This window comes from Drosophila sulfurigaster, chromosome 2L (assembly GCF_023558435.1).
Source record: "Drosophila sulfurigaster albostrigata strain 15112-1811.04 chromosome 2L, ASM2355843v2, whole genome shotgun sequence".
NCBI classification, from domain to species: domain Eukaryota; kingdom Metazoa; phylum Arthropoda; class Insecta; order Diptera; family Drosophilidae; genus Drosophila; species Drosophila sulfurigaster.
In genome coordinates this window covers 23,512,275-23,537,890 of record NC_084881.1, presented here as the reverse complement: position 1 = coordinate 23,537,890, position 25,616 = coordinate 23,512,275, and the positions used below count along the sequence as shown (strand labels likewise).

Below are 25,616 nucleotides of genomic sequence, written 5' to 3'. Positions count from 1 at the left end.
ACTGGTGGTAGTAAACTTCTTTCAATTTATTTTGTTAGTATCTCAGAATTCAGAAATACGTTGCGCTTATATACTTTAAGAGATTAAAGATTCCACTTTAAGCTTGCTTTCATGAGGAAACATTGCATTGAAATATTGTATTTTAATCATTGATTTTAATGAAAGAAATTCCAAGTAATTAGCAAAGAGCTTTGGGCAATTTCTGCACTTATTCAACGTTTCAAGTCTACGAATAGTTCTGTTCATTTATTTCATTTTGCCATTACATGCATAGCATATATAATAGTTTCTTAGTTTGCTGCTCAAAACTGCATACAAAATATGTATGGAAATGAAATCTATGCATATCTCTGGAAATGCAATGAACAATAGCAACTTTCACTAGAATACCAACTGACTTGAAAGCTCTGCAATTCATTAACTTCAAAGCGAAGCATTATTAATGCACAACACACAAAATTTTCTGACATACCACAAGCATTATGAGAGACATATGAATATAAACTTTGTTCATAATTCTCTCGTATTATTAATATGAATTGCTTTTACGCAACATTTCTTGACGCAAATAGTTGGCTGCAAATAATTTGTGGAGCCCACACCGAGTTTCAATTAAACTCCTATTAAAATTTCATTAAACAGCAACGCCCACAAAATGCTCACTAATTAGTTTGGCCACACCCAATGTTGAAGGCTCCACGTTGAACGCTGAACGTTCAACGTCCAAACACCCAATTCAGTATTCAACATTTAACGTCCCAGAACCAAGAGAAAACAAGCGGCCCAGACCGCGTTGACCTTCGACGGCGCAAGGCCAACAACATTAACATTAACCGAAATTTTAAGCATTTCTTATATAGGCCACAACACGCAGACGGCCTAATTAAACTTCAGGCCAAGGATGTGCGGCATTTTTTTACACTTTTCGCATTTTTTTTTTTTTTTTTGGTATTTTCAATTAATGCGTCGACATTTTCATTTAGCCTTTCTTCCAAGTGGAGAGTTGAGTAAAATTCAACAATTCTTATTCCTTTTTTTTATATAATTTGCCTGACCTCTGGCGCCCCAAGTGCTGATATTTTTATTTTATTTTGCTAATTTACGTATTCTTTTTGTGAGCAGAGGAGCTGCTGCTGCTGATGCTGGGCTGGAGCCCTCATAATTTACATGGCGAATGTTTTATTTTTGTTTTCGCACACAGCGAACTTTCTGACAGTCTGGCAAAAGGGAAGAGAATGAGAAGGGAAAGGAAAAGGGAGGAGAGAAGGATGCCCAATACGTTGGGTGGATGTGAGGGGGTCTGTCGTCCAGTTGGCGTCGCATAAATTTTTATATACAAGTATTTTCCGCTAGCTTTCACTAGGCAATCTCTATCTATGTCTACCTCTCTCTCTTTCTCTCTCTCTCTCTCTTTCTGGCTGACAGTGACTTAATGAGCTGTGGAAGTTTATGTGCAACTTTGGCTCTAGGACTTGTTTTTCCAACAATTTATTTGCATATTTGGGTTAATTCTGTTGCTATTTTATGCTGCTTATATGACTGGCATTTTTCTGTCTGCTTAATTAAAATGTGCTGTCATTTGTCATGTGTTGATGTGATATTGGAATTTATATGAAATATTTGTAGACTTAAAAGAGAATTGCAAATGCAAGAAACATTTATTAAATGGCAATATTAGTTTCAAAATGCAGTTGACAAATTATGAACTAAGCTTTTCAGAGTATTGTGAAATTCTCGAAACAAATCCTGCTCAAAAAGTAGCTTCATTCTGTCAAGCGAGACCTCTGCAAATAACGACAGAAGTACAGAAAGAGAGAGAGAGAAAAAGAGAGAATGGGAAAATCACAGTCGAGCTATTGACTTTTGTGTGCCCACAATGGTGCCCAAACGTGCTTCTTGTGCAACATTGTAGCACATGTGAAAGCACACACAGACACACATACACATTGCGGCAATCACACACAATCAATAGAAAAAATTCTTTGTGTAAACATGTTTCTCCAAAAAGCAAAAACCAAAAAAAAAATCACATGAGCAAAATCTATAAGTGAGCAAATTTTTGTGTGCTGCAAAAAGCTTTAATCAAAAGCAATCGAGTAGCGGCGACTTGGAATTTTCCTTTTGCTTGAATCTGTGGGGAAAATGATTTCGTTTTCTCTCAGACTCTATCGCATTGCCTCGAAGTAACTGAATCGGTGTGTTGCCTATTTGTATGCCCAAGTTCATTAGCGTCAGTTGGCAAATATTTACCAGAGTTAGCAATTTCTTCTCTCGTTTCGCTGGCATTTCTTTCTTCTAATACTTGGGGCTACTTTACTTTGGCTGCAAGCAACAAACATCATTAAATTTAATTTGTTGCCAATATTGATTGAACTTATTTATGTGTTTTGATTACATTGGACGACAATCGACAGACGTTTCTGAAGTTGATAATAGCTAAATACAAAAATAAATTCTTTAAGAACAATGCAGTGATTTGGTTTCCTAGATTATCCGTGTTAAACATGGGATTTTAAGCATATGTGTATTTTATTGCGAATGTGAGTATAAATTATTCCTAATCGAAGCGTGGAGTTAATTTATGTGGATGCGGCGAATCGCGCAAGCAATCGCAGTTCTCAATGTAATTCAGCGATGTCAGATATCCTTGTAGCTCCTCCAAGAAGCCCTTCAAGTTGCTATCGACCTTCAAGTCATCGGGTATATTCAGTTTCTGGTGCTCTTCGATGGTCCAACGCCTCATGCTGTGGATCAACTCGCGGCAAAAACGCTTTTGATTCGAGGGCAGAGCTTTTAAAACGTGATTACGTCGCGCTGCGAGCAGACGAGTTAAACAAAAAATCCTTTGCAAAACTTACTCGAACTCACAGATGGATTTACTCATGGATTTGTGCTCTTGAACCTCGCGTTTAGATGCCATAAAAGCCTGTGAAACATCGTATTCGCGACGCTCATAGAACTTGGGAGGTCGCGGAGGCGGCGGGGGATTGCACACATTGATGTGATCATTGCCATAATACGGTGCCCAAGTGTACTCGACAGCCTTCTTGAAGTCCATACGCTGCGACTCAAGGATGGTCTTGCTCATCGCCCACTTTCTGCCCACGTAGCGATTGAACAGACGATAGGTCATGGTCGACATGAAATCTTCCACTTTGCCCAGAGTGCTGACAAGAGGGAAAATGCGGTAAAATTATTAAATTGTATTATAATTGAAGCAATTGTTGAGCGATTGATGATTGATGAAACTCAATTCAATGATAAAACAAATAAAATAGAGTTGCAACTCAGAAGTAGCCATAAATTTTAGGTGATCAAACAACAAGCAAAGCAGATTCATGGCATTGGAGAAGAGGATTCACAATTTTAGTTTATAATATGCAATTTTCTCTAAATTTCTATATGTTTAAGAGCTGCTCCCAGATGAACGAAATCGCGAAATTTAAAATCAAAGAAATATTTAAAATCAAAGAAATATTTCATACAAGTTGTAAGTTATAAAATAAAAATAATTGTTGTAAAAAAATGTCGCAATAGAAATGGGCACAGAATGTGAGTTCATCTGTTTCTTTTCATAATTTCATTTATTTAATAGGCGAACGACAAATTTAGGAGCACAAAAGTTTTTGAAAACGGGCACACTAAAATTAGTGGAGCTTGAGAAATATACTGAGTTTTCGCAAACGAGAGATTGATAATTAGTTTATAAATGAAATTAAGAGTTAAGTTTTAAGTCAGATTTTAAAAATGGAAACTGGTGAAACAAAAGTAGTCAAATCATTAAATGGTAATAGACATAAATCCATTGCAAGGCAATAAATTATGAAAATTCTACATTAAGATTTCTATAATTATAAATACAATGGCTTGACATGGAATGTCATAAATGGAATTATTGAAAGATGCAGCCTTACACACATTAAATAGTAAATTGTGCCTAACATATCGCATGATAATTTGAAAATTCTATACTATGAAACCATGAATTCTATAGAACTTACTCTCCCTCACGGAATGTGAGAATGCCTGGCAACTGATCGTTACGCTTCAATGAATGCAACTTATAGATAATCGAGTGCAAAATGTCCTCCACAGCAGCCAATTGTATGTTCTTCAGATACATCATATTGTTGATATATTTGCGTGAATACCAACCACGAAACATAGCCTGAATCTTGACGCAACTCGAATGGTGAGATATCAGCACACAAGACTGTGTTTCTTCCTGAATGTCGACTACTCTATGACGTTCTTCGCAATAATGTCGCCATATTCTTTGTATGGTAATCGCAGCTCGATGTTGCTTCTTTAGCAGATGACGCACACGCCAGCCTCGAAATATTCGCTGTATAAGACGTGCAGCCTTGAACTGCTTGTAATCGAGCAGCAGAAGTTGAGTTCTATTAGGCGAACAGAATTGTTCAGCTATTGTTCTGTGATGTTTGAAAACACTTACCTCAAAATGCCACGCTGTGAATCATAGCTGCAATGGTGTTCACCTTCAACATATTCTTCAGCGCCAGAGTTGCTAAAGCCAACTTGGCGTATCGAGTGAATTGAAACTAATTTATCCATCCACATATTTTTCAGAGTATATTTTAGAATTGTTGTGTGCTGTGTAAGAGTTGCTTTTCGAGTGTTACGAATAAAGCAAGATTCTATGTTATAATGCTTCTGTAGAAGTCAATGGCAAACTGATTGTTTTTGAAGTATGAGTCAAAGTAGTAACTGAAGATATCAACTCGTCCTGCTTCTGTAAAACACAGAACAAATTCTGTGACATACCCCATATCAACGAAATAAATAAATTTTAGAATATATTTCACATCAAATTTTAAACTTTACTCCAAATAATCAATAAACGGCATACAATTTAGGAAAAAACCAAAAATTTACGATTCGAATTCAGAGTGTGCTTCTCTATACACTTCTAACACATCGCTCAATAAGTCCCCGGCCTGACATAAAGGGGGTAGTAGTAAGCAAACATCGATATTTTTTATGGATAGTGTCAATTATCATAAGCTCTGTGTAAAAATTTTACAACTCTGCGACCACGTGCGTTTAAGTTACAATTTTTAAAGTGAAACAACCTTTGAGTTTTTCTACAATATGGAAAAAAGGGAATTTCGTGTCCTCATTAAACACTGTATTTTGATGGGAAAGAATACGGTAGAAGCCGAAATTTGGCTTGATAGGCACTACCCGGATTCTTCTCTAGGAAAATCAACCATTTAGGATTGGTATAATGAATTTAAACGTGGTCGTGTGGTCACCGAAGACGCTGAGCGTAGCGGACGCCCAAAAACAGCAGTTAGGCCAGAAAATTTCGCAAAAATATGAAAAATGGTATTGGCCGATCGCAAATTAAAATTAAAGGAGATAGCTGATGCCTCAAAGATATCAGAAGGCTGTTTGCTTACGATTTTGCATAAACATTTGAATACGAAAAAACTCTACTCAAAGTGGCTGCCGCGATTGCTAGCACCGGACCAATAGCAACAAAGTATCGATGCTTTCGAGGCGTGTGTAAGCATGTTGAAGCGCAAAAGAACCGATTTTTTCGCCGTTACGTAACCATGGACGAAACATGGATACACTACTATACTCCAGAACCCAGTCGTCAATCTTCTGAGTGGGTGGTAGCCGGTGAAAGCCGTCCGAAGCGTCCCAAAACACAAATATCGTCGGGTAAGGTTATGGCGTCCATATTTTGGGATGCATACGGGATTTTGATTATAGACTACCTGGAGAAAGGTAAAACAATCAACAACGAATATTATATAAAGCTGTCAGATCGACTGGGCCAAGCGATTTAGAAAAAACGTCCACATATGGCAAAGAAGAAACCGCGGTTTCATCAGGATAATGCACCGTGTGACAAGTCTATGGCAAGAATGCTGAAATTAAGCGAATTGAGGTTCGAACTAGTGCCACACCCATCCTACTCTCCAGATTTGGCCCCCAGCGACTACTGGCTTTTTGCAGATCTCAAAAAGCACCTCCAAGGCGAGAGATATCGATCAAATGAGGAGGTGATTGCCGATACTGACGGCTATTTTGAGGGTAAAAGTTCATCCTTCTACAAAAATGTCATCGAAAGGTTGGAGAAGCGCTGGACTGACTGTATAGCCTTAGATGGAAACTAAATTGATGAATTAAAGTAAATTTTTAGAAAAAAATGTGTTTTTCCCTCTCAGGCCGGGAACTTATTGAGTGGTGTGTTATAATAAACCAAAATACGGGATCGCCGCACTGTAATGAGAATGGTATATTATTAAAATAAACCCTATTTATATAATATTTACTCACCTTTAGTTCTCGCAAAGATTTTATTCCAAAACATTCAACTCCAAACGATATACAGCGTAAAAATACAATTTTAATTAATTAATGTCTTAAATATTCATTGCCGTGTATTATCATTGTCCTTTATTATCATCGATGGCACTATGTTAATTTTACTGCAAGTCGAAAAGAATTTCATTAGAATATTAATAAATGAAGTATATTTACTTTAAAATCATTTACCTCAAGTTTATTTGATATACACCTCACTGAAAAGAACACTTGCAATCGCCTTGTCGCTTTAAATAGAATAAAAAAGTATTGTAACATAAGTAATGTATGAATTACTTTTCATTCTAAGTTGTCTTTACCAATTCTGTATCCAATGTTTATTTTTGCATTTCACATTTATGTTTGTACCATTTCTTTTCATTTCTGGTCTTTTTCATTTTTTTTCTCAATATATAAAATTAAAAAAGGTTTGGTTAAAAATAAATTCACTTTGCACTTAAAAGTATATTTATTTATTATTTTTATTTTTTATTATTATTATTATTACTATTATTATTTTTTAATTGTTTTCTTACTAAAGTTGTGTTCTAAATGATGAATTCGGTGATGTCTAGAAAGCAAGTTGACTTTGATACGATGGCTTGGACTACTTAGATTGAGAAAAAGTTGAAATAACTCTGATTGTCAAGTCTATTACATTTCATGCTTATCGTAATTATTTACTCATTCAAAAAGCGTATATCAATAATAAACACATCCATATTTAGAAATATAATACTGCTCCGCAAATTGGAAAACATCATTTAGAAACCGTACTTTTAAATTTAGAGTCCCGATTTTATTATATAGAAACAATAATTAAGACTGAGATCAGATTGAAATTATAAAACCTATCTAAAAAAAACTTTTATACGGCAAAAAATGGTTGTTGCAGTCGAGTCTTAGTTACCTTGATTAACAATCTGTATATTATGCACTTTATTTTGCACTAAATGTAATAGTATATTAATATATTAATGGTACATTATTCGATTACGAATTGTATCTTAGGAATAATAACCCATTATTATTTCTATTTAAAATGGGTACGCATATCTCACAATCGAGAACAATAACATATTAAATAATCAATGAAATAAAAACACTTGAACATATTTTGTGCTCTATTGAAATCCAAAAATCAGTCAAGATCATATCTTGTTGTTACTCGACAAAAGAATTGTTTTTCAACCTGTGTAAATTGAATTACGCGCCGGCTGGCAAAATTCTTATAGCATATCATCAGCAGTTCCTCAGAGAAAAGTTGAGAATGGAAAAGGAGAAGCAGAGTAGAGTGTGAGCAGAGAACAGAGAACAGACTCGAGAAACATCGCAAGTTGAATTCGTTTTTAATGCTGCCACTGGGCGTCGTCGTCTCCGTCTTGAAGATGCTGTCGAGGACGTGGGTCGCAACTTTTGGACTCACTGTACGAGTTGCATTTGCAATGCAGTCGACCGGGAAGGGGCACAACTGTGACTACCAAAAGGGGGAGTGGAGAGTGGAGAGGAGGTGGCAAATACTCGGCCGGCATAGCACAACTGGAGGACGGAAATCAAAAGTTAAAATAAACTACGTTGTCGGCAGCGGCGGCGTCGTTGGGTGTCCTGTTGTCTTCTTGCTTGTTGTCCTTTGTGGCGAATACTCGACTGGGTTGCCTTATAAAGTTGCCGGATATCCGGTTGTTGTCTTCGCTCATTTTTCGCCATCTTTCGTCCTTATGCACGCGCCCCCACTCAACACTCCACTGCCCGGTACTTTACACTCCACAAGGCATTGTCCATTGTTGTCATCGTAGTTGCAGTCGCAGTCACAGTCACAGTTTTGTTTAATGTTTCATTTATTTATATTTTCGAAAAGGACTCGCAACAGGACCAGGAGCAGTAGCAGTAGCAGAACACTCTGTCTGGATGGTGCATCGCATTGCAGTGCATTGTGTTCCCCTTTGGCAGGACTCTTGTGTTTTTACTATTTGACGCTTGTTTACTCATTTCCGGTTGCAACTTGCATTACGTCCTGCAACCGGCAAACAACTATGCACCACTTTCTCTCTCTCTCATTTGCCATTGCATAATGTCCTTCTTGTTGGGGAATTTATGCACACAGACTTTGGGCGTTGCTCTGAAATATTTGTTAATATTATGCAAAAGTCTGGCAAGTGTTTAAGAATAAAGTTACTTTTCATTTTGTAATTGAATCAATAATACCATTAATGCTTATTTTATTAAGAAAGATTTGGTATAAAAGTAATTTTATTAGAAAAGAACAACTTAACATATGTTTCAAAGATATGTTTAAGTTATTATGCGGTTGAATTTAAATAATATTAAGTATAAGAGTTGAATTATCAAACTTAATTACAGTAAATAAAATAGAATTTAATAAACAACTAATTTAACCAACAATCCTTTGGTCGATTGAATTATATTTGAAGCGAACGTCAGACGAAACTATTGCTTAATAAATTGAAGAATTTCTTCAAGATTTTCACCACAATATGCAGTTGCAACTTGTGTATATGTATCAGCATTAACAAGGAGAAAGTTTTTTTGGGTAAACTTTGTCGATCTGCCAGCTCGGCAATTGCTTTTAATTTGCCTCAAGGCAAAAGCAATCAATCAATATTCATCAAAATGCTATTAAATTTGAATGCAGCCTGCCCATTCTTTGCTTCCCTTTCCACCACATAGACCAACATCTACTTGAGCAACTTGTTTGACTCACACAAAACTTGGCGACGTTGCGAACTTTGAAAAGTCGCCGGCAAAACTGAAGCAGAGAACGGAGAGGGGGAAATAAAACTACTATGGATCAGAACAAAAGTGTCAAAGCAACACTAACGAATCTGCAACAGTTTCAAGTGCCTCGGAAACAACAACAACAGCAACTGAAACAACAAGTCAATTTAACAACAGCTAAGTTGTTGCCAAGGTGTTTGACAGCCTACGTTCCAAAAAGAAAAAGAGCCAGAAAGTGAGAGAGAGAGAGAGAGAGAGAGAACGCGGCATTCCTCAGACATCGCTCTAATTGTGAGAATTTCATTTGATTTGCAAATTGTTGCATACTTTTCAGCTGCAGTCGAAATGTGCTTCCGTGTATGTGTGAGTGTGTGCGTGTGTGGGTAACCTACATTTCATGACTGGCTGATTTCAATTGCATACGCAACGCACTTCCATGGCTGGCCTCACATGCTACTTCGTTAACCTGATTCCTTTTTTAGTTTTTTCCTTGCCTTTGCCTTTCGCATTCACTCTCCCACAAGCTGCACTTCAAATTTGAATGTCTGACAGAGAGCGTGAAATCGAGGAGTAACAGAGCAAGTATTGAGAGTTCTGTGTGTGTGTCACAAAAGATTCTTACTGCAAATATAAAGTTCAATAGGTTAAGCTTTTGCTTTTCTTATCACTTCTAGTATAGATTAATAACTTTCTTAATTCAAAAAATTCTAATCAAGTAGCCTTTGCTTTCGTTTGAGAAACGAGCTGGGGTTGAAGCATATAAAAATTGATCACAAATCGACATATACAGCAACAGAAAACAACTAAAAATTAAAAACAAAAATATAGTTTTAGGTCTAAAGTGTCATTTTTTTTTTACTTTTATACGTTTTTATAAAATATTTTTTTAAAAAATGTTGCAATCATTACAAATTAAGATAATAATAATAATAATTATAATAATAATAATATTATAATAATATACATCCTGAGCAAAATATATAACATTAAATTGATAAACATTACTATGATTCACATTACATTGCTGTGGTTTTACCGAATTATACATTTTCACTGGATGGTTTGTAAATTGCTTATCACTTTTAACTATTTTATTATGTGCTTTTAATGTGCAGGAAATGAAACTTGTGGCTTAACTGAAATTAAATTGACGAAAAAAGAAAAGAAGAAGAAGAACAAGAGAAATTAAATTTCCGTAAGATTGTTATTTATTTGTCACATTTGAATAATACATTATTTATTTATTTAGTGGTTCTTGGTAGCTTTTTGCTGCTTCATTGTTATTAAGGAGTAACTAAAATGAAAAAAATAATATACGGAGAGAAAAATAGGAGTTGTAAGATCACATCATATTTTCATTTTATATTGTTATTATTATTTCTTTATTTAGAGCATTCAGCATTCAGCGGCGTTCCAGCTTCAAGGTTATTGGAAAATAGCTGAATTGCATTAATTTGAAGGAGAAGAAATGTACGTTAGCTAGAATATTATATTGATCGTTGGAGATTCAACTCGAATGTTGTCGACTTTGAATCTGCTGAAATATATATATATATATTAGGAATATCAAGGCATATATATATATACTAAGTTTTGTAAATTAAAATGTATTTCCAAATTTTGCGTGTGGAGTTTGAAGTTTCGAAACAAGAGCGCCTCTCTAGACTGAAAATTGTTTGTTAAATAAATATTCTTTGGTTTTCATTTATTGTTTTTTTTATCTGGTTTCTGCTGCTTGGCAGCATAGTGAAAAAAAATCCTAGTGGAGTAAAGAGTCGGCCCAAATTAATATAAATTTTATAGGCAATGAAAATCAAAATGCAATATCAAAGGAAAACTGAGGAGAGAGACGAGGGAATGAAAACAAAATATTTTAAAGACCACAAAAAGCATGTCCTTGTGTGGCAGGCTAAGGCCACTTAATGCACGCCAAAAGCAGTCATGTCGCTGGCAATGAGAGAGTGTATATGTGTGAGTTTATATATACATACATACACACACACTTTCGAACAGTCTCACACTAGAATTTGCAGTAAGGACACATGTTTTGGTTTGCTGAGCCTGCTCGGAGGCATCTTTTCTGTTATCCCAGACCATGTTTGTCGTCGTCGTGTTAATAATGCTTTTGATGTGTGCTAAAGACAGCTACAAACTATAGCATATGCGACTACTGCCAGAGAACGAATACAGGATCTGGTTATGCTTCGACATAATGTCACTGCGTGCGGGCTGAGGAATAACCCAGTAAAGCTCAGCCCGAGGCTGAAGTCTCTCTCTCTCTTATGTTTGTTTCATGTTGCTGCTAAACCAAATGAAAAACTTGAAATTCTGGCAATAACAAATTGCGGCTGCAATTCGAGTAGAAATTCAACATTTTAACAGCAAATTATTAAAATTGTGCTTGAGCAAAAATGCAAAATATTTTGAAATTTACGCAAAAACAAATTCAGTTTTAGTGGAGGATCTGAGGATTAAAATCATAAGATAAATAGCAACAGAATAACGATTATGGTTATATTTCGAAATCGAAATCTATAAATCTATAGTATAAAATGCCGTTAAATTTATCACTGAATTTGCAGAATTTTATGTAAAAATTGAATGAAAAGTATATCCTTAAATATTGATTGGTATGATTTAAAAAAAAGGAATAAATATTAAGCGATGAATTGATAATATAATAATTAATAATAATTAATAATATCGATTAATGCATAATATAAATTCAATTTATATTGGCAAATTAAATTTCTCAGATTATTACCAAAATACAGTCACTTTTAATGTGAAATTTATATTTTAAAGTGTATATTTAATTCGTTGCTGAGTTGTACGAAAATTGGCATTCGTTTTACATTAACTACACTACGGGAATTGCGCCGTTTTTATAGACTTTCGACTAGTCGCTCAATGTGATTTACGCATTGCGTATACGCAATGTTGCTCACTTTTTTATAGCCGACACTTACACCTGAGCTTCACACGCAGCTGAGCAATTACAGCAACACCAACAGCAAGAGGAACAACAACGACGACGTCTTAATGGCGCCACAACAACAAAGTTGTCTAAGCAAGAGCCAACCAAAAAAAAAGCAAGCAGGAAAAGTAAGTCTATTAACGGCAATGACAAAGCACGCGAAAAGCTAATAGAATGACAGACCTGTAAAGTGCTTCTGGTGGAGCCGGAGAGTAGTTTGGCAAGTCTATAAAAATGTATTAACTGTTGTGTAGGTGGTGGCCGAAAATAAAGTCATAAACAGCAGAGACACAGGCGCTGCCAACGTCAAGAGGACAGAGATTCAGAGGCCAGGCAATGTGCGTAATATGATAATCATTCAATGTGTGTGTGTGTGTGTGTGTGTGTTGGGCAACTGAAAACCAAAACAAAGCAAAAGTTGAAGCACAGAACACAGAAGTAGAAGAAGAGGGCGTGTGAAATTTGTGGGCGTGGCGCAGAGCTAAGAAATGACGGCGAGATCTTCTTCAGGCCACAGCAAATCCATTAAACCCTTATGATGCATGAGCACAAATAAAGTGAGTGAGTGAAAGCCGCCAGACAAAAGAAAAAGGCGAAAGGCGAAAGGAGAAAAAACAAGCTGAGAACAACAAACAAAAACAGCAAAAGAGGCGTGGGAAACATATGCCAAGAAGACTAAGCCAAGGCCCAAGCGACACAGCGAACGAGAGAAAAAAAAACGCAAATGAAAAAAACTAGAGGCTACGGAGGCTCAGTCAGAGGCCAAAACGGTAACTAAGCAGAGATAGAGAGATGCCAGACATGGGTTGTGTTGTGGAATGTGCAAGGGTCAGGGAATGAGATAGGCAGATAGTCAGATAGGTGAAAGAGAAAGAGAGAGAGAGAGAGAGAGAGAGAGTGAGTGAAGGAGGGCTGAAGTGACTGGCGGGGGCGTGAGAGGCCGCAAAGTGAGCAAACACTTGAGCCAAGTGCTTGACTGGTTAAAGCGATGAGTGTGAGTCAGCGAGTGTGAATGTGAGTGTGAGTGTGAGTGTAAGTGAATACTAGTTCGTGTTGTGGCCATAGTGAAAGTTCAGTCAAGTGCAGGGAAGGGCGAACAGCATAACCACTAAACAATACTCGTAGATGTAAAGCAATTAGATGTAAGTAGATTTGTAATGATTATATTGAGTAATATTGAGTATAGGAACAGCGCAGGTTCAGTGCGATGGCTGGAATAGCATAAGCAGATTAGAATGCAATAATTAAGGGTTTAAACATAATTCAGTAATTATCGTTTTTCCTATTTAAAATTCCACTCATTGCTTTTATTCACTGATTATCTTTATAAATATATCCAAACTGCATTCCTTCTTATAGATTTCATCATGACTTGTCTTGCTCATAATTTATATATATTATATTAAGTATACGCATACGATTCTCATTTTTACAAATTCAGTGCAATAATTGCTGTTATCAATTCAAACATTTTTCCCTTCACGCCTTAAGTACATATGTATATGAAAAAGATTAATCTCAAAATATTAAGTATACGTATTTGTAAATGCACATAAATCGAATTTTAAGAAAACAATCCGACAATTATTTAAATTGTTCAATGGTTATGTTATAATTTGATTGTTAATTATTATTTTTATTAAAAATATTCGCATTCTGAATTTACACTTAATAAATACTTATTTTATATAAAGTTTAAATAGTGAGCTTCGCACAATTGAACAAAAAGATTATGTGTGTATTCAAAGTAGTCTACAAATGTAAATTGTTTAACTGTCGCTAATATTAAGTATTGCTACACTTCATTAAGCAAAGTTTCGTTTAAATTTTGTACGCTTTCTGCCATTTACTCAATTTAATATTTATAGCTCACACCTCATTTCGCAGCAGCAACGATTGTGCAATGCAGTGCAGTGACTATCAATTCTTCAATTGTTGTGCTCATCTTACGAGTATTTTCGCTTTCAATTTCCTATACTCGTATACTCGTAGTTGTATTCGTATATGCATATGAAATGTTGATACTCGAGCATTACATAAAACCGGCTCTTATCTGCGAGCCTTACCCAAAAAGCAAATCCGAATGCTCTGGCACAGTTGCATAAATAAACAAGAAAGACAAGGAAGGCACAAGCACTGAGCTACACACACACACACACACTTATACACAGACAGATTTCAATACCTGAGTGCATTTTTAGCATTTCCTGGTGGCATCACAATCCCCTCCTATACGATATAGTATGTACTATATATGGCACTCGTGTGTAAAAGAAAAAACATTTCTCTGCATGCCGACAATGCTCGAAAAAGACAGTTCCCAGACCAGAGAGGGAGCAGACCAGTCTCGAAGCAAGCGAAACCCTCTAGTGGCAACAGCAGCAGCAACAATAACAATTGTGTAAAAAGCATAACGTATACGCGACGTGGCACCAAACGAATGGAAGTCCACAGCCGTAAGCAGCACTAGGAATAGCTGATGTGGAAAACCGACAAGCACGAATAAACTATACACTATGATAACTGATAAAGTAATGTTTGAAAAATTATAAATATAATTCATTAAAATTGTTATTACTAAAAGGAATTTCTTTGAATTCTTTGTGCCTGAATAATTTGTTGATAAATTGCAATACAAATGTAATATACCCTTTGTCAGTTAGTTAAGCTGGCAACTAGCAAAGGAAAGGCTCAACTTTTGGTGTGGCGCTTACACAGCGCGAAGAAAGCAGAAAGTTTAAATCAACTTGTGGGAATTTAGACAATTTTATAAACATGTACACACCAAAAAAAAATGTGTATGTGTGGGGGAAGGCAACGGGAAATGCATATAATACAAATTTAAAAGTAAACCAAGTCGCGTTTGCTGTGCTATCTGTGGATGCCTTTCGTGGTTTCCTCCTTTTCTCCCCCTCTCCAAATCTTTTTCCCCTTCTTCTTGTTGCTGTTGGTGTTTATGCAAATTTTCGCCCTGCGTCGTGTGTGTTGGGCCAGCGCCAAAAGGAGATACGAACGAATACGTGCCTTACACACACACACACAGACACACACAATTCTTTCAAATATATATAGATATATACAAACATATATATATTCATGAATGTATGAATATCTCGGCTGTATAAACAGCGCGTAACTGAATAATAATAACAAGAGTTGAACCAGCCGCCGCAGAAGCCGTCGTCATATCCCAGTCTTGCAATGGTAAATGCAAAAAAAAAGAAGAAGGGAGAACGCGAAATGGAAATGGAAGAGCGAAAGAAAACTGTCGCCAGTTTAAATGGTTAAAAGTTTCTTTTACCTCAGGTAAAAAATCCATTTGCGGCTTCAGCTCTTTAAACAACTTTTGCAATGAACACCAACACCGTGTGGCCGTAAATATATTTATGTTCTTTCGCGACAGGATTTTTGCTTCTGCTTCTGCTTCAGCTTCAGCTTCCGGCAAGGATCGCTCTTTGTATTGCGGTGCTTGCTTGCGGTGTCTGCCTTGGCGTTTGGCGCGACAGCAAACATATGTTTCATATTTTATTAAGACAACTTGCTTGCCTTCTTTTTGTGCTCTTGTTGTTGGTCTTATGAAGAAGTGTGAAGATTTTCGTTGAAAGCTTGCAAATCACACACTTAATGCTGACTGCAGCTGCATTAATAAATCATTACGAATACACTTATATTTATTAAGAAATTAATTGAATCAAATCCGCGATCAGCTGGCCGCAACTTCAATAAATAGATATTTTTCTTTAATAATTTTATTGAATTGCATCTTCATGATATTTTTCCGTACAATCTTCTTATTTGCAACTTTCGCTATTAACATAACAGTCCAATATATTTTTATACTCGCTTCCCCATTCTTGATCAGCGTCAACAGCCAAGTCGAGTCCATCTGTCTGTCTGTCCGTCTGTTCGTCTGTCCGTATAACTACCTAGATCTCGGAGACAGAAATATAATTTTTTTCGACAGCACTTTTAATGCTTGCACGCAGATCAAAAAAGGTCGCTGAAAAATGAAAAACCTACAATCAACAATGAGAAACTGACAATCTGGTACATTTTGTATTCTATTTTTGTATTATATTCATTTTGTATAATTAATTCAACATATCAAATATAGGCTGTGGTATGCTTCAGGTTTTTTGTGGTATATCAAGTCAGTATATTTAAAAAAACAATACCGCACTGTTTTTCTTTTATTCGAAATGATTATTAGTACTGCAGCTTCCTTCCTTGCTTTTCAAAATTCAATTCCCATACAATTATGTTACTTCAATACTTATTGTTAGTCTCGCATTTTTTATATTTTCTCTTCTTGCAGTTTCATTCCCTTTCTTAGATCGATATTCTACTCATTGTTTTGTGCACTTCTTCAATGTGCTTCTTAATCCGACTTCACTTTCCACCCAAATAGTATAACATACTAATATATTTTTCTTCTTCCCTTACCACAAACTCATTGACTTCCGTTCACAACTATATTCCACTATATTCCCGAACTCTCTTGCTTTCACTTCCCTTCTATTTTTAGCAGGTGACCCTTGCGTCTATCAATGTCAATTCCGCTTAAAAAATAGAAATACAAAAATGAAAAAGAAATCCCCAACATATTGTGCTTTTCATTTCATTTTCTAACAGTTTGGTTTTCTTTACCCTCTCCCTCTCCCTTCCCGTCCTTCTCTTTCTGTGCTCCTCTCAGTTACAGGTCAGACAGCCATTTTCATTTGCTGTTGACGCTTGCCCCTTGAAACAACTGTGTGGCGCCCCCCTGCACTCGCCTATTTCCTTCTAGTGGGAGTCCTGCCCCATCTGTCATTCTGTTGCACATTGAAGCGTGAAACTTGTGCGCTTGTCACAAAAATGCTTCCTGTCAGATTTTGTTCGTTGCGGTTGCTCGATTACAAGGAACCTGCCCCAAGGACCATGGCGACGACAACAGCAACAGCAACAGCAATAGAGCAAGAGCAACGGCTACATCGACATGCGCATATAAATTACAAAATAGTCCGATGTGCAACACCCCACAGAATCGACCTATTGCAGCTGCCACTTGCCACTTGCAGCACACAACCGCTACTGGTGCTGCTGCTGTTGCTGCCACGCGTTGCATTAGCATTAGCATTTCCTGTCACTGCCTCCGTTCCGCTTCCATCTTCCACCATGACACCACATCGCAACTGTGACAGCTGCTGCCACTCGTCTCATTTCACTGCAACGCACAGTGCAGCTTCACACAGTCCATTTTCCCTCCACGTGCCACAATAGCGTGGCTGCAACTCGAACTCGAAAAGAAAAACGACCCACTCACTCTCTATTCTGTTCTCCATTCATTTGCTATTGCTCTCTTTTTCCCATTTTTGTTTTCGTAATTAATTAAGCAACAACACAGTGGTTGCTACTCTGCAATTAAATAAAATGAAAGAAAATGTTAAATAAATATACGAAAACTCATATTTTAATAAAAATTTAAAAATTAAAATTAGTGTAAATAAAACAATATAAAAAAATTCATACTAAAAAGAAATCCAAATAAAAGAAATTTTGTAAAATGCAATAGGATATTTTTATTTATTTTACCCTTAACGACTATTTACTGTATTATATTTATATCTTTAATTTCATTAATAATTAATCACTCTTCTTTTTAATTTATATTCTTTTTTCATTTCCAATCAAATAATAATTGGAATATACAATCAATTTCATTCAGTTCTCAGTTATATTTTCCTCGAGCAACTTTCAACCATTTTCATAGTTCATTAGCGCACTTTGCCTTCAGTTTTTCTCCAGTTTTTCCCGCTAGACTTGTGCATTCTGTTGAAAGCACTCACCCCTTAAAAACTGAGAGCAGACATTAGAAAAATATTTGCAATTTGCTGCGACTTTCTTTCTCACTTTTTCTCGTTGCCTTTGCCTTTTCTTTTATTTTTATTTTTATTTTTATTTTCATTTTGTTTGCTGTTATTTTCGTTTTAATTTCTAGTTTGCAGACTGAAACAGAGTGAAGTTTTCCGCGTTATTTGGGCGCGACTCCTTGAGGTCCCCATTGGAATGCTTCGGATGCAGCGTCTTAAAGATCCACTGCTGCTGCAACGGCAGCAACTAATGACTTTAAATGTATAAAGATAAGTAGCGTGACGGCAGCTAAAATGGCAACGACAACGGCAACGACAACAAAGCCAAGGACTCTGCAATAAGCAGCAGGGAGAGGGGGAATGGGGGTCAGGGTGGCAGCCAAGTGGCTGTCCCGCCATATGCACAACAACATCTAACACACGACAAGCAGCAAGGTGTTAGGAGGAGGAGAAGGAGGAGAGAGAGTCAGTAGTCTTTTTCAACGCAGCCAACGACGACAACAGAAATTTGTTGTGCACAAGGACTTTCCAAGCAGCTTGAGTTGCTCTCGCTTTCTCACTCCCTCACTCTCTCTTTCTCTCTCTCGCTCTGTCAGCTGGTCTGTGTTTTGCTTCTCCTCCTCGGCTGTTTGTGTAAAATAAACGACAGCTAATAATGCGCACAACAAGGCAGCGTACAACTAGACTATACTAAGTAGCAAAAACAGCAGGCGAGCAACTTGTATTCGAATACCCTGCACTGAGCAGCCAACTAGAGTATACCAGACTGCAGTTTACCTACATCAAGATCCTTAAAATTAGAAGCAGATGAAGTTTTTGTTGATTGCAAAAACGATTCAAAACTTGCAAAACACATTTTAAATTTTCCAAAGTTCAGACTAACTGTGTTATGGATTAAAAAACAGAAATACTAAGCGTATTTAAATTTATTTGCGGACGCAATTAAAAAAAGTCAGACTAAGAACTCTTGAAGCTATTTCTAATTGCTGCTCTTAGCCCTTGAGCAATATTAAAATACAAATATGAAATTTGCATTATTTGCTGCAGCTCACAAATAATTTAAAAATATAAGCAAACACTTTCGGCATATCTTGGCAATAATAATTAAAATTTAAAATATTTTCGTTGTGAAAATGTAGAAAATTTTGATACACATTTACACAACTGTTCACCAACAACTTTAAAGCTATTATATTATTACAGAAGTGCTCTTCAACTTCGAAAATATATCAAAACGTAAAAATTAGTTTTTTCGCTTTAGCAAATAAAAGAAATCTTACATATTCTAAAAATAATTAAAACTCTTTGAAAAGGGCATCACAATATTAATAAGTATTTACTATAATTATTTTATGTGTTTAAAAATATTTTACTCTCATTTCAATAACAATCATTTCTGGATATCTCCAAAAATTATTAATACTTATCAAAATAATAATTCAATAATATTACGTATACGTGTATTATTATTACGTACAAGAGTTTTCTTTATCTGAACATTAAGCTTTCACTACAATATGATGTACAACTAAGATATATTTATTTATAATAATTTTAAATATTTATATACCCTTAAATTCTGAGTAGAAATTTAATATAATATATTGAATCCGTAATTGTTTCTTTAGTTTCTTTTTAGTCTTTGTAAACGCTTAGAAATGTTTAGGCCCAAGCACAGAGAATTCTGACTTCGAGTAGTTTAAATTTTGTGTTATTTGTTGTCGCTTGGTGTTTTGGGGGCGTGGCGCGACTTTAATTGGCACACATGACACAAAGGCGCGCGTGACACAGTTGCCACTACTCAAAGCAGCAGCTGGAGACGCGAATGCTAGGGCGGTGTCTGGGGCGGGGTCAGAGGGCAAGCGACAGCGACAGGAGTCAGTGTCGAAGTGGGTTTTTGGGTACAAACTTTTGCTCATATGCATAGACACATTCAACGAGAGAAAGAGAGAGAAGAGAGAGAGAGAGAGATGTTGGCAAGCTGGTTACTGGGACTTGTTTCACTCCTCTCGAATGGCTCCCCAGTTGATCTTTTGCCCGGCCTCGCTATCCGCCTGGTGTGGCATTGTAGGCGTATGTGTTTCGGGGTGTGCGTGTGGTTGTGTGTGTGTGTGTTTGCGGCACTTGCAACGCCTTATGCAAATGACTTGATGTGTGCGCTGGCACGCGGCTTAACATGGCTTCCCGGCAAAAACAATGCCAAAAGCTCAAGTGTTAAGGGTCGCAGCTTAAGTTTAATTAGACGCGGGCTTGTGATTTATTTGATTGCCCCCAACATGCCCCCTCTAACGGCTCCACTCGAATAGTTTTTCCGCGTCAAAGTTATCCCCATACAGCCATATTGGACGCAATTTAAAACAGCTTGAAAACGCATTTTAAATAATTGCATTGCGTAACACTTTGCCATACAGAGATGTTGTTTGCTTTTATGACTTCAACTTGATTTAAAGCAAATTTATGAGAATATATATTAAATATATAAAAATAATTAAGAAAGTCAAGAGAACATTATTGAAATAATAATGCTACAAAATTGATATTATAAACCAATATTATTCGATATATAAGTTTAAGACCAAAGTATAATGTAACGCATACATCTTGAATCTCAGAGATGAACTCTGGTAATTTAAGCACTCATGTTATGCGTGGCAGTCACCATTAAAACTCTGCTAATATCTGTAGCTATGTATTAGTTTTGTTTTATGTTATTGTGTTCATATTTTTTAGAAGTTTAAAAAGTCTGAGTTCATTTTATATTATTTGAAATATGACAATTAATATGAGTGAAATTCCTATTCAACAAAAATAAAATAAATTTCTGAAACTAAAATTTATACTTTCTATTAATCAAAATTTAGCTAACCCAATTTCAAAATGTTTGTGATTTATTATTTTAGGTTTATTTATATTGAATATAAACATAAGTTACTGCCTCAACAGTAGAAATAGAATATATTTTAATATTTTTAAACACTTTACGTTATTTATTATAGATTAATAATAGGAAATATTTTAATATTTTTGAACATTTTGTGTTATAGAAGTATTTATTAATTCTTTCATGAATTATCTATTATTTATTTACTAAGCTGCTTGAATTTTACTTGGAATAATGTATTTCAGCGGCTTCATAAATTAGAAATATAATGAGTAACTATTTTAAATGTTAATTAGTTGTGCCCATTATTTTGCTTTGTGAGTTTATACATTTTATAAAATATTATATATTATGTTACCTACCTTACATTTTTACGAGGGATAGAGAGAGCGAGAGAGAGATAGAGAGCGAGTGAGTAGGTGAGAAACAAACTAGTTAACTTCAGAAAGTTTTGTGCCTTTTAGAGCAAGTTGCGCTCGCATGAGTAATGAGCGTTTCCATTTCGCGAGTCTGCACTTAAAAAATCAGCCAGCCATGCAAGACAGAGACAGAAGAGAGAAAGAGAGAGGGGAGTAAGGAGATCCGCATAAATAATAATATCTGTCAGCTAAGTTGGAACTAGTTTTCTTTGTCTGCTTTACGCCTGATTCGCCACGCAACTTTGGCTAGGTAATTTCTCAGTGGCAAGTGGCAAGCAAGTAGGTAAACTGATGAGTTGGGATGGCGTGGGGGAAGGGGAGGGACGAGGGGCAGTCACTCAGGCGCAGTCGAGTGCACAAAAGTATGCAACAGTCTGTGGCAGCGGCATGCACAATATGTTCGCCAAGAAGCAGTGCAGTGAAGGGGCAGCCACTAAAGAGCTAAATAGAATGGCGTACACTAACAATAGTACTCAGTGGGGGAAGAGGGGGAAGAGGGGTTGACCTCCATTGCCGCCAAGATGCATCCGGTTCTCGCTTTCTCTCTTTTTTTCATTTAGTTTTCTCTCTGCTGCCCTCCCATCATGGCATTGAGTCCTGACTTGTCACTTGCACTGCTCGCTGACAGTTGGCCAGCCAGCAGCTTTTCAACTAGCATTTTCTAGCTGTTCTTTTCGCATTTTCCCCACTGCTGCTATTGCTGCTGACAGTGGCAGCAGTTGCATTTATTTACGCCACAACTCCTGACCTGCCGCAAACTTCTCTTCCTCGCTCGCTTTAAGCTGCTTTAAGCCAGGTTCTTTTATTTTTTTTTGTTTTTGGCTACGCTGGCGCAAACAATTTTCATTAACAGCCATAGCAAAAATTCGCTCTATGAAAATTTATTCTCTCGTTGTATGCAAAAATGAAAATCTCTCTATAAAAAGTTTGTGTGTGTGTGTGTGAGCAGTAAAATATGTAATTATCCATAAATTATGTTTGCTCTTCAAATTAGGTTAGCACGCGAAAACATCAGCTAACACCTGTCTCCCTCCCTTCCCCTTTCCCTTTCCCTTAACAGCTTCTCCCACATTTCCATTTCCCAGCGGGCAGGTTAACAAATTTGTACATTTTTGGTTTTGAAATTTACGTTGCTAATAATTATTTTTCGGTTTTGGTATTTACTGTAATTTGTGGATAGATAGATATTTTTGCCCAACAGGTACAAACAAAGCTCCGCCTAGAGAAGAGAATAGAACTGAAGAGAAAGGAAGAGGGAACGACACACACACACACGCAGTTTATTTGAGTTTGCGAGTTTTGCCAGCATAATTTGTGGGTTTTTGGCAACAATTTTGTAACAGCATTCTAAAGGGTTTTGCCAGCCAGCAGCGTTTTGTTGTAGGTGCTGTGGTTATTATAATTAAGTAAGCATTGGACTATGGCCACGAGAAAATAGCTTAAAGTGATACACAAAAATTAGGGTGAGGGAAGAGAGGTTTAGAGGCCAACCAACGAAAGACAGACAGATAGTCAAAGAATATGTAGAATAATAGAAATGCTAAAGGGATTAAGATAACGAAATAAATGTAAATATGATGTTTATAGTGTACTCAAATCTAGTCATGATTAAATTAAAGTAAAGAAGCAACTGATAAACATTGTTTTACATTTAAAAAGATAGACTTTAATATACCCATTTTCAATAAAACTATATTCTTAAAATATACCACATTAATGTACTAATATATCGATAAAGTAAAACATTCAAAATATGAAAGAGTAAATATATAGAGTAAAATATACCAGATTGTCACTCAAAGCAACCCAAATCTTCAGTAATACAAAAGTATATAATAATGACTTATTTTGCCTGCCAGATACTTATTCTGCAGGCACAAAGTTCTAATACTCTTCTACCCTATAAATTGCGAGTATGAAATGTTATACTTAAAAATAGAAAATATATGACTTAATACTTAATACAATAAAGTATTCAATTTGCAATGTAAATCTTCTGAATAGAAAATGGGCCGCATGAAAAAGTCTTACTACCTATGTTGTTCACAATTTCCGCTAATGTAAAATGCACTTCACATTAGTAAGTCTATATTAACATAAATAATTTTTGAAAAGTAGCATTAGTCATCGCTTTACATTCCATAGAATTATAATTCCTCAAGTACTGAAAAATGTCTACTAATAAAACCTGCAAATTGCTCAATTCAAGTGTCACTTTACCTTACAGCAGCATTATTGGTAAATGCCTTAAGAGCATCATTCATACCGATAAAGTGCTCAATCGAATTAGGAGCAAAAAGGACATATTTTCTATGCCAATGAAATGAATTTCAAAGCTCCTAAGAACTTAGAGAGTCATATTTCACATACATTGATGCACACACGTTGCAATGGAACAGTTATTGCAACAATTTGTGTCAGGCATGTTGTGATTGCCACTTAACCAGCAATTTCCATTCAGCATAAGAAACTTATATACTCTATATATGCAACTATAGAAACGAGCAGGAAAAAATGAAAGTAAAAGAAAAGTTCTTTGCCATTCAATTACAATACAAAATTATAAATAACGATTTATCATGAAATGCTGCAGGTTGCAGCTGCAGATGCGTCAGAAATGGAGTTGCATTTGCCAATTGCAGACACACCTGAACACATCTGAACTCGCAGCTGCCATGCTTCGTGTATACTCCTCTTGGCCAATTCAAATTGGCTCGAAGCGCAGCTTGAGCCTTCCACAATATCCCTGCCAACGTAAAGCAAAATAAATTGCCAATGGCATTTGAGTGGGACGTTCGTCTGTCCATTGCCTGGTAACTGAGACATCTTTTTTTTTGTGCAGTCAGACATCAGTAAAGCGGTATATAAATGCACATATTGTGCACCCCATGTCGTATACTTTATTTAGCCTTAAAAATGCACTGCCACCGAACTATATGTATGTGCATATATTTCTGCCGTTTACTGGTCAAACTCGCAAGCGAAAATTTTTGTTTTCTTCTATTGACTGTGCGAATATTATTTAAATTGCGCATACGCCGCATAGGCCACATGCATGCACAGAGCGAACACAAAATACTCTCAGTCGATGCTGAGGCCAAAAAACTCGAAATAAACTCGGCACATTTACCGCTAATCGCTTCCCCACAGACGCATTAACAATTTATCTTGTGTTATTTTATGCGAAAACTTTTCGCTATCCCAATTCAACCAGCAACCAGCAAGCCTCGAAAGCGCCCGCAATCTTCCCCTCACTCTTTATGGTCGCCGTCGAAAGAGCAAAAAACGTAATATCGAGTAAAGCATTTGAATTGAAAATCGTGCATGCTGAGGCAAAATATCAACGACATACGAGAGAGCCTTCAATTCACCTGGGAAATGTTTATACACAAAAAAAAAAGAAATAGAGACGGGCCAAGTACAGAACAGAGTTCTATTTTGAGTGGAGCATTAATGACAACGGTTTGGAAAGCTACGAAAGTGCAACTTTAAAATAAGACAGATATAGAAATTACAGAACACATCTCAAACGTTTAAATCGATAATGAAATTAGCTAGTGGCTGTGATTATTTTTACTGATTAGGCACAACTTTAATCCGCAAATGTTTATCAAATATTGCAGCTTATAATATCACGGTAAAATAAACACTGAGTTGCTGGCAAGACAAATTATCGATTTTTGCCCAAGTCATTTGCCAAAAATAGTAGCTCTTTAGTCTGCCTACTCGTTATCAATTAACTAATTAGTTGCCATCATCATGCTCTTCAAAAACGATGATAATCATTTAAATGTTGAAGAACGCACAAAAACCCTTTTGTGTGTGTTGACGTCAAGTGAAATTTTCCTCAAAAATATGTCTCGACTGGGAATTGAAGAACATTTTCTAGAAGAAGATGAAGGCAAAAACCACACACTAGTTAATTACATAGAAGCAATTTAACATAATTTTGTAGAGTGTGGATAACTTTTGGGGAAACTTGCCTGGCTCATTGACCCAGCACACAATCCATTTCAATTAAAGACAAGCGTATAAACTGTACGCAGGGGAGAGGGCGAAAGGGGGCAAGACAAATACCATAATCTTTATTGTGGCCCAAAAAAGGCCATGTGCGAAAATTACAAAATTAACCCGCACATTTTGCCAAACTGACCAAGGAGAAATACTTTGGTCACACTAAGGACTAAGGACTAAGGACTAAAGATACACACAAAAGCAAATCGGAATGGTTGCTCTTTGGGGGTCATCAAAACGAGCTGAGCTCAAGAACTCAAGAACTGGACCAAATGCAAATTTCAAACTTAATCATGGTGAAATTATATGACAAAGAGAAAGGAGTATGAGGGAGGGGGGAAAGAGGTCCGGTTATAGCTTAGAGACCCTTTCACGTTGTTCATTTGTCAAACTCAAAGAGC

General features: G+C 36.3%; 2 protein-coding genes across 3 annotated transcripts in view; one reads left to right on the top strand and one right to left on the bottom strand.

Moving 5' to 3' along the window:
- Positions 1 to 25,616, top strand: part of LOC133850297 (uncharacterized) — a 79,538-nt gene that overhangs the window by 604 nt on the left and 53,318 nt on the right. The gene's annotated exons all lie outside the window — the stretch shown is intronic.
- LOC133850177 (uncharacterized) lies at positions 2,471 to 4,755 on the bottom strand. The gene is made up of 4 exons (XM_062286174.1): positions 4,457 to 4,755; positions 4,002 to 4,400; positions 2,869 to 3,167; positions 2,471 to 2,814 (listed from the first exon to the last, which is right to left on the bottom strand). Exons 1-4 carry the CDS (start codon positions 4,579 to 4,581, stop codon positions 2,558 to 2,560), a joined length of 1,080 nt encoding a protein of 359 aa, XP_062142158.1. The 5' UTR covers positions 4,582 to 4,755; the 3' UTR covers positions 2,471 to 2,557.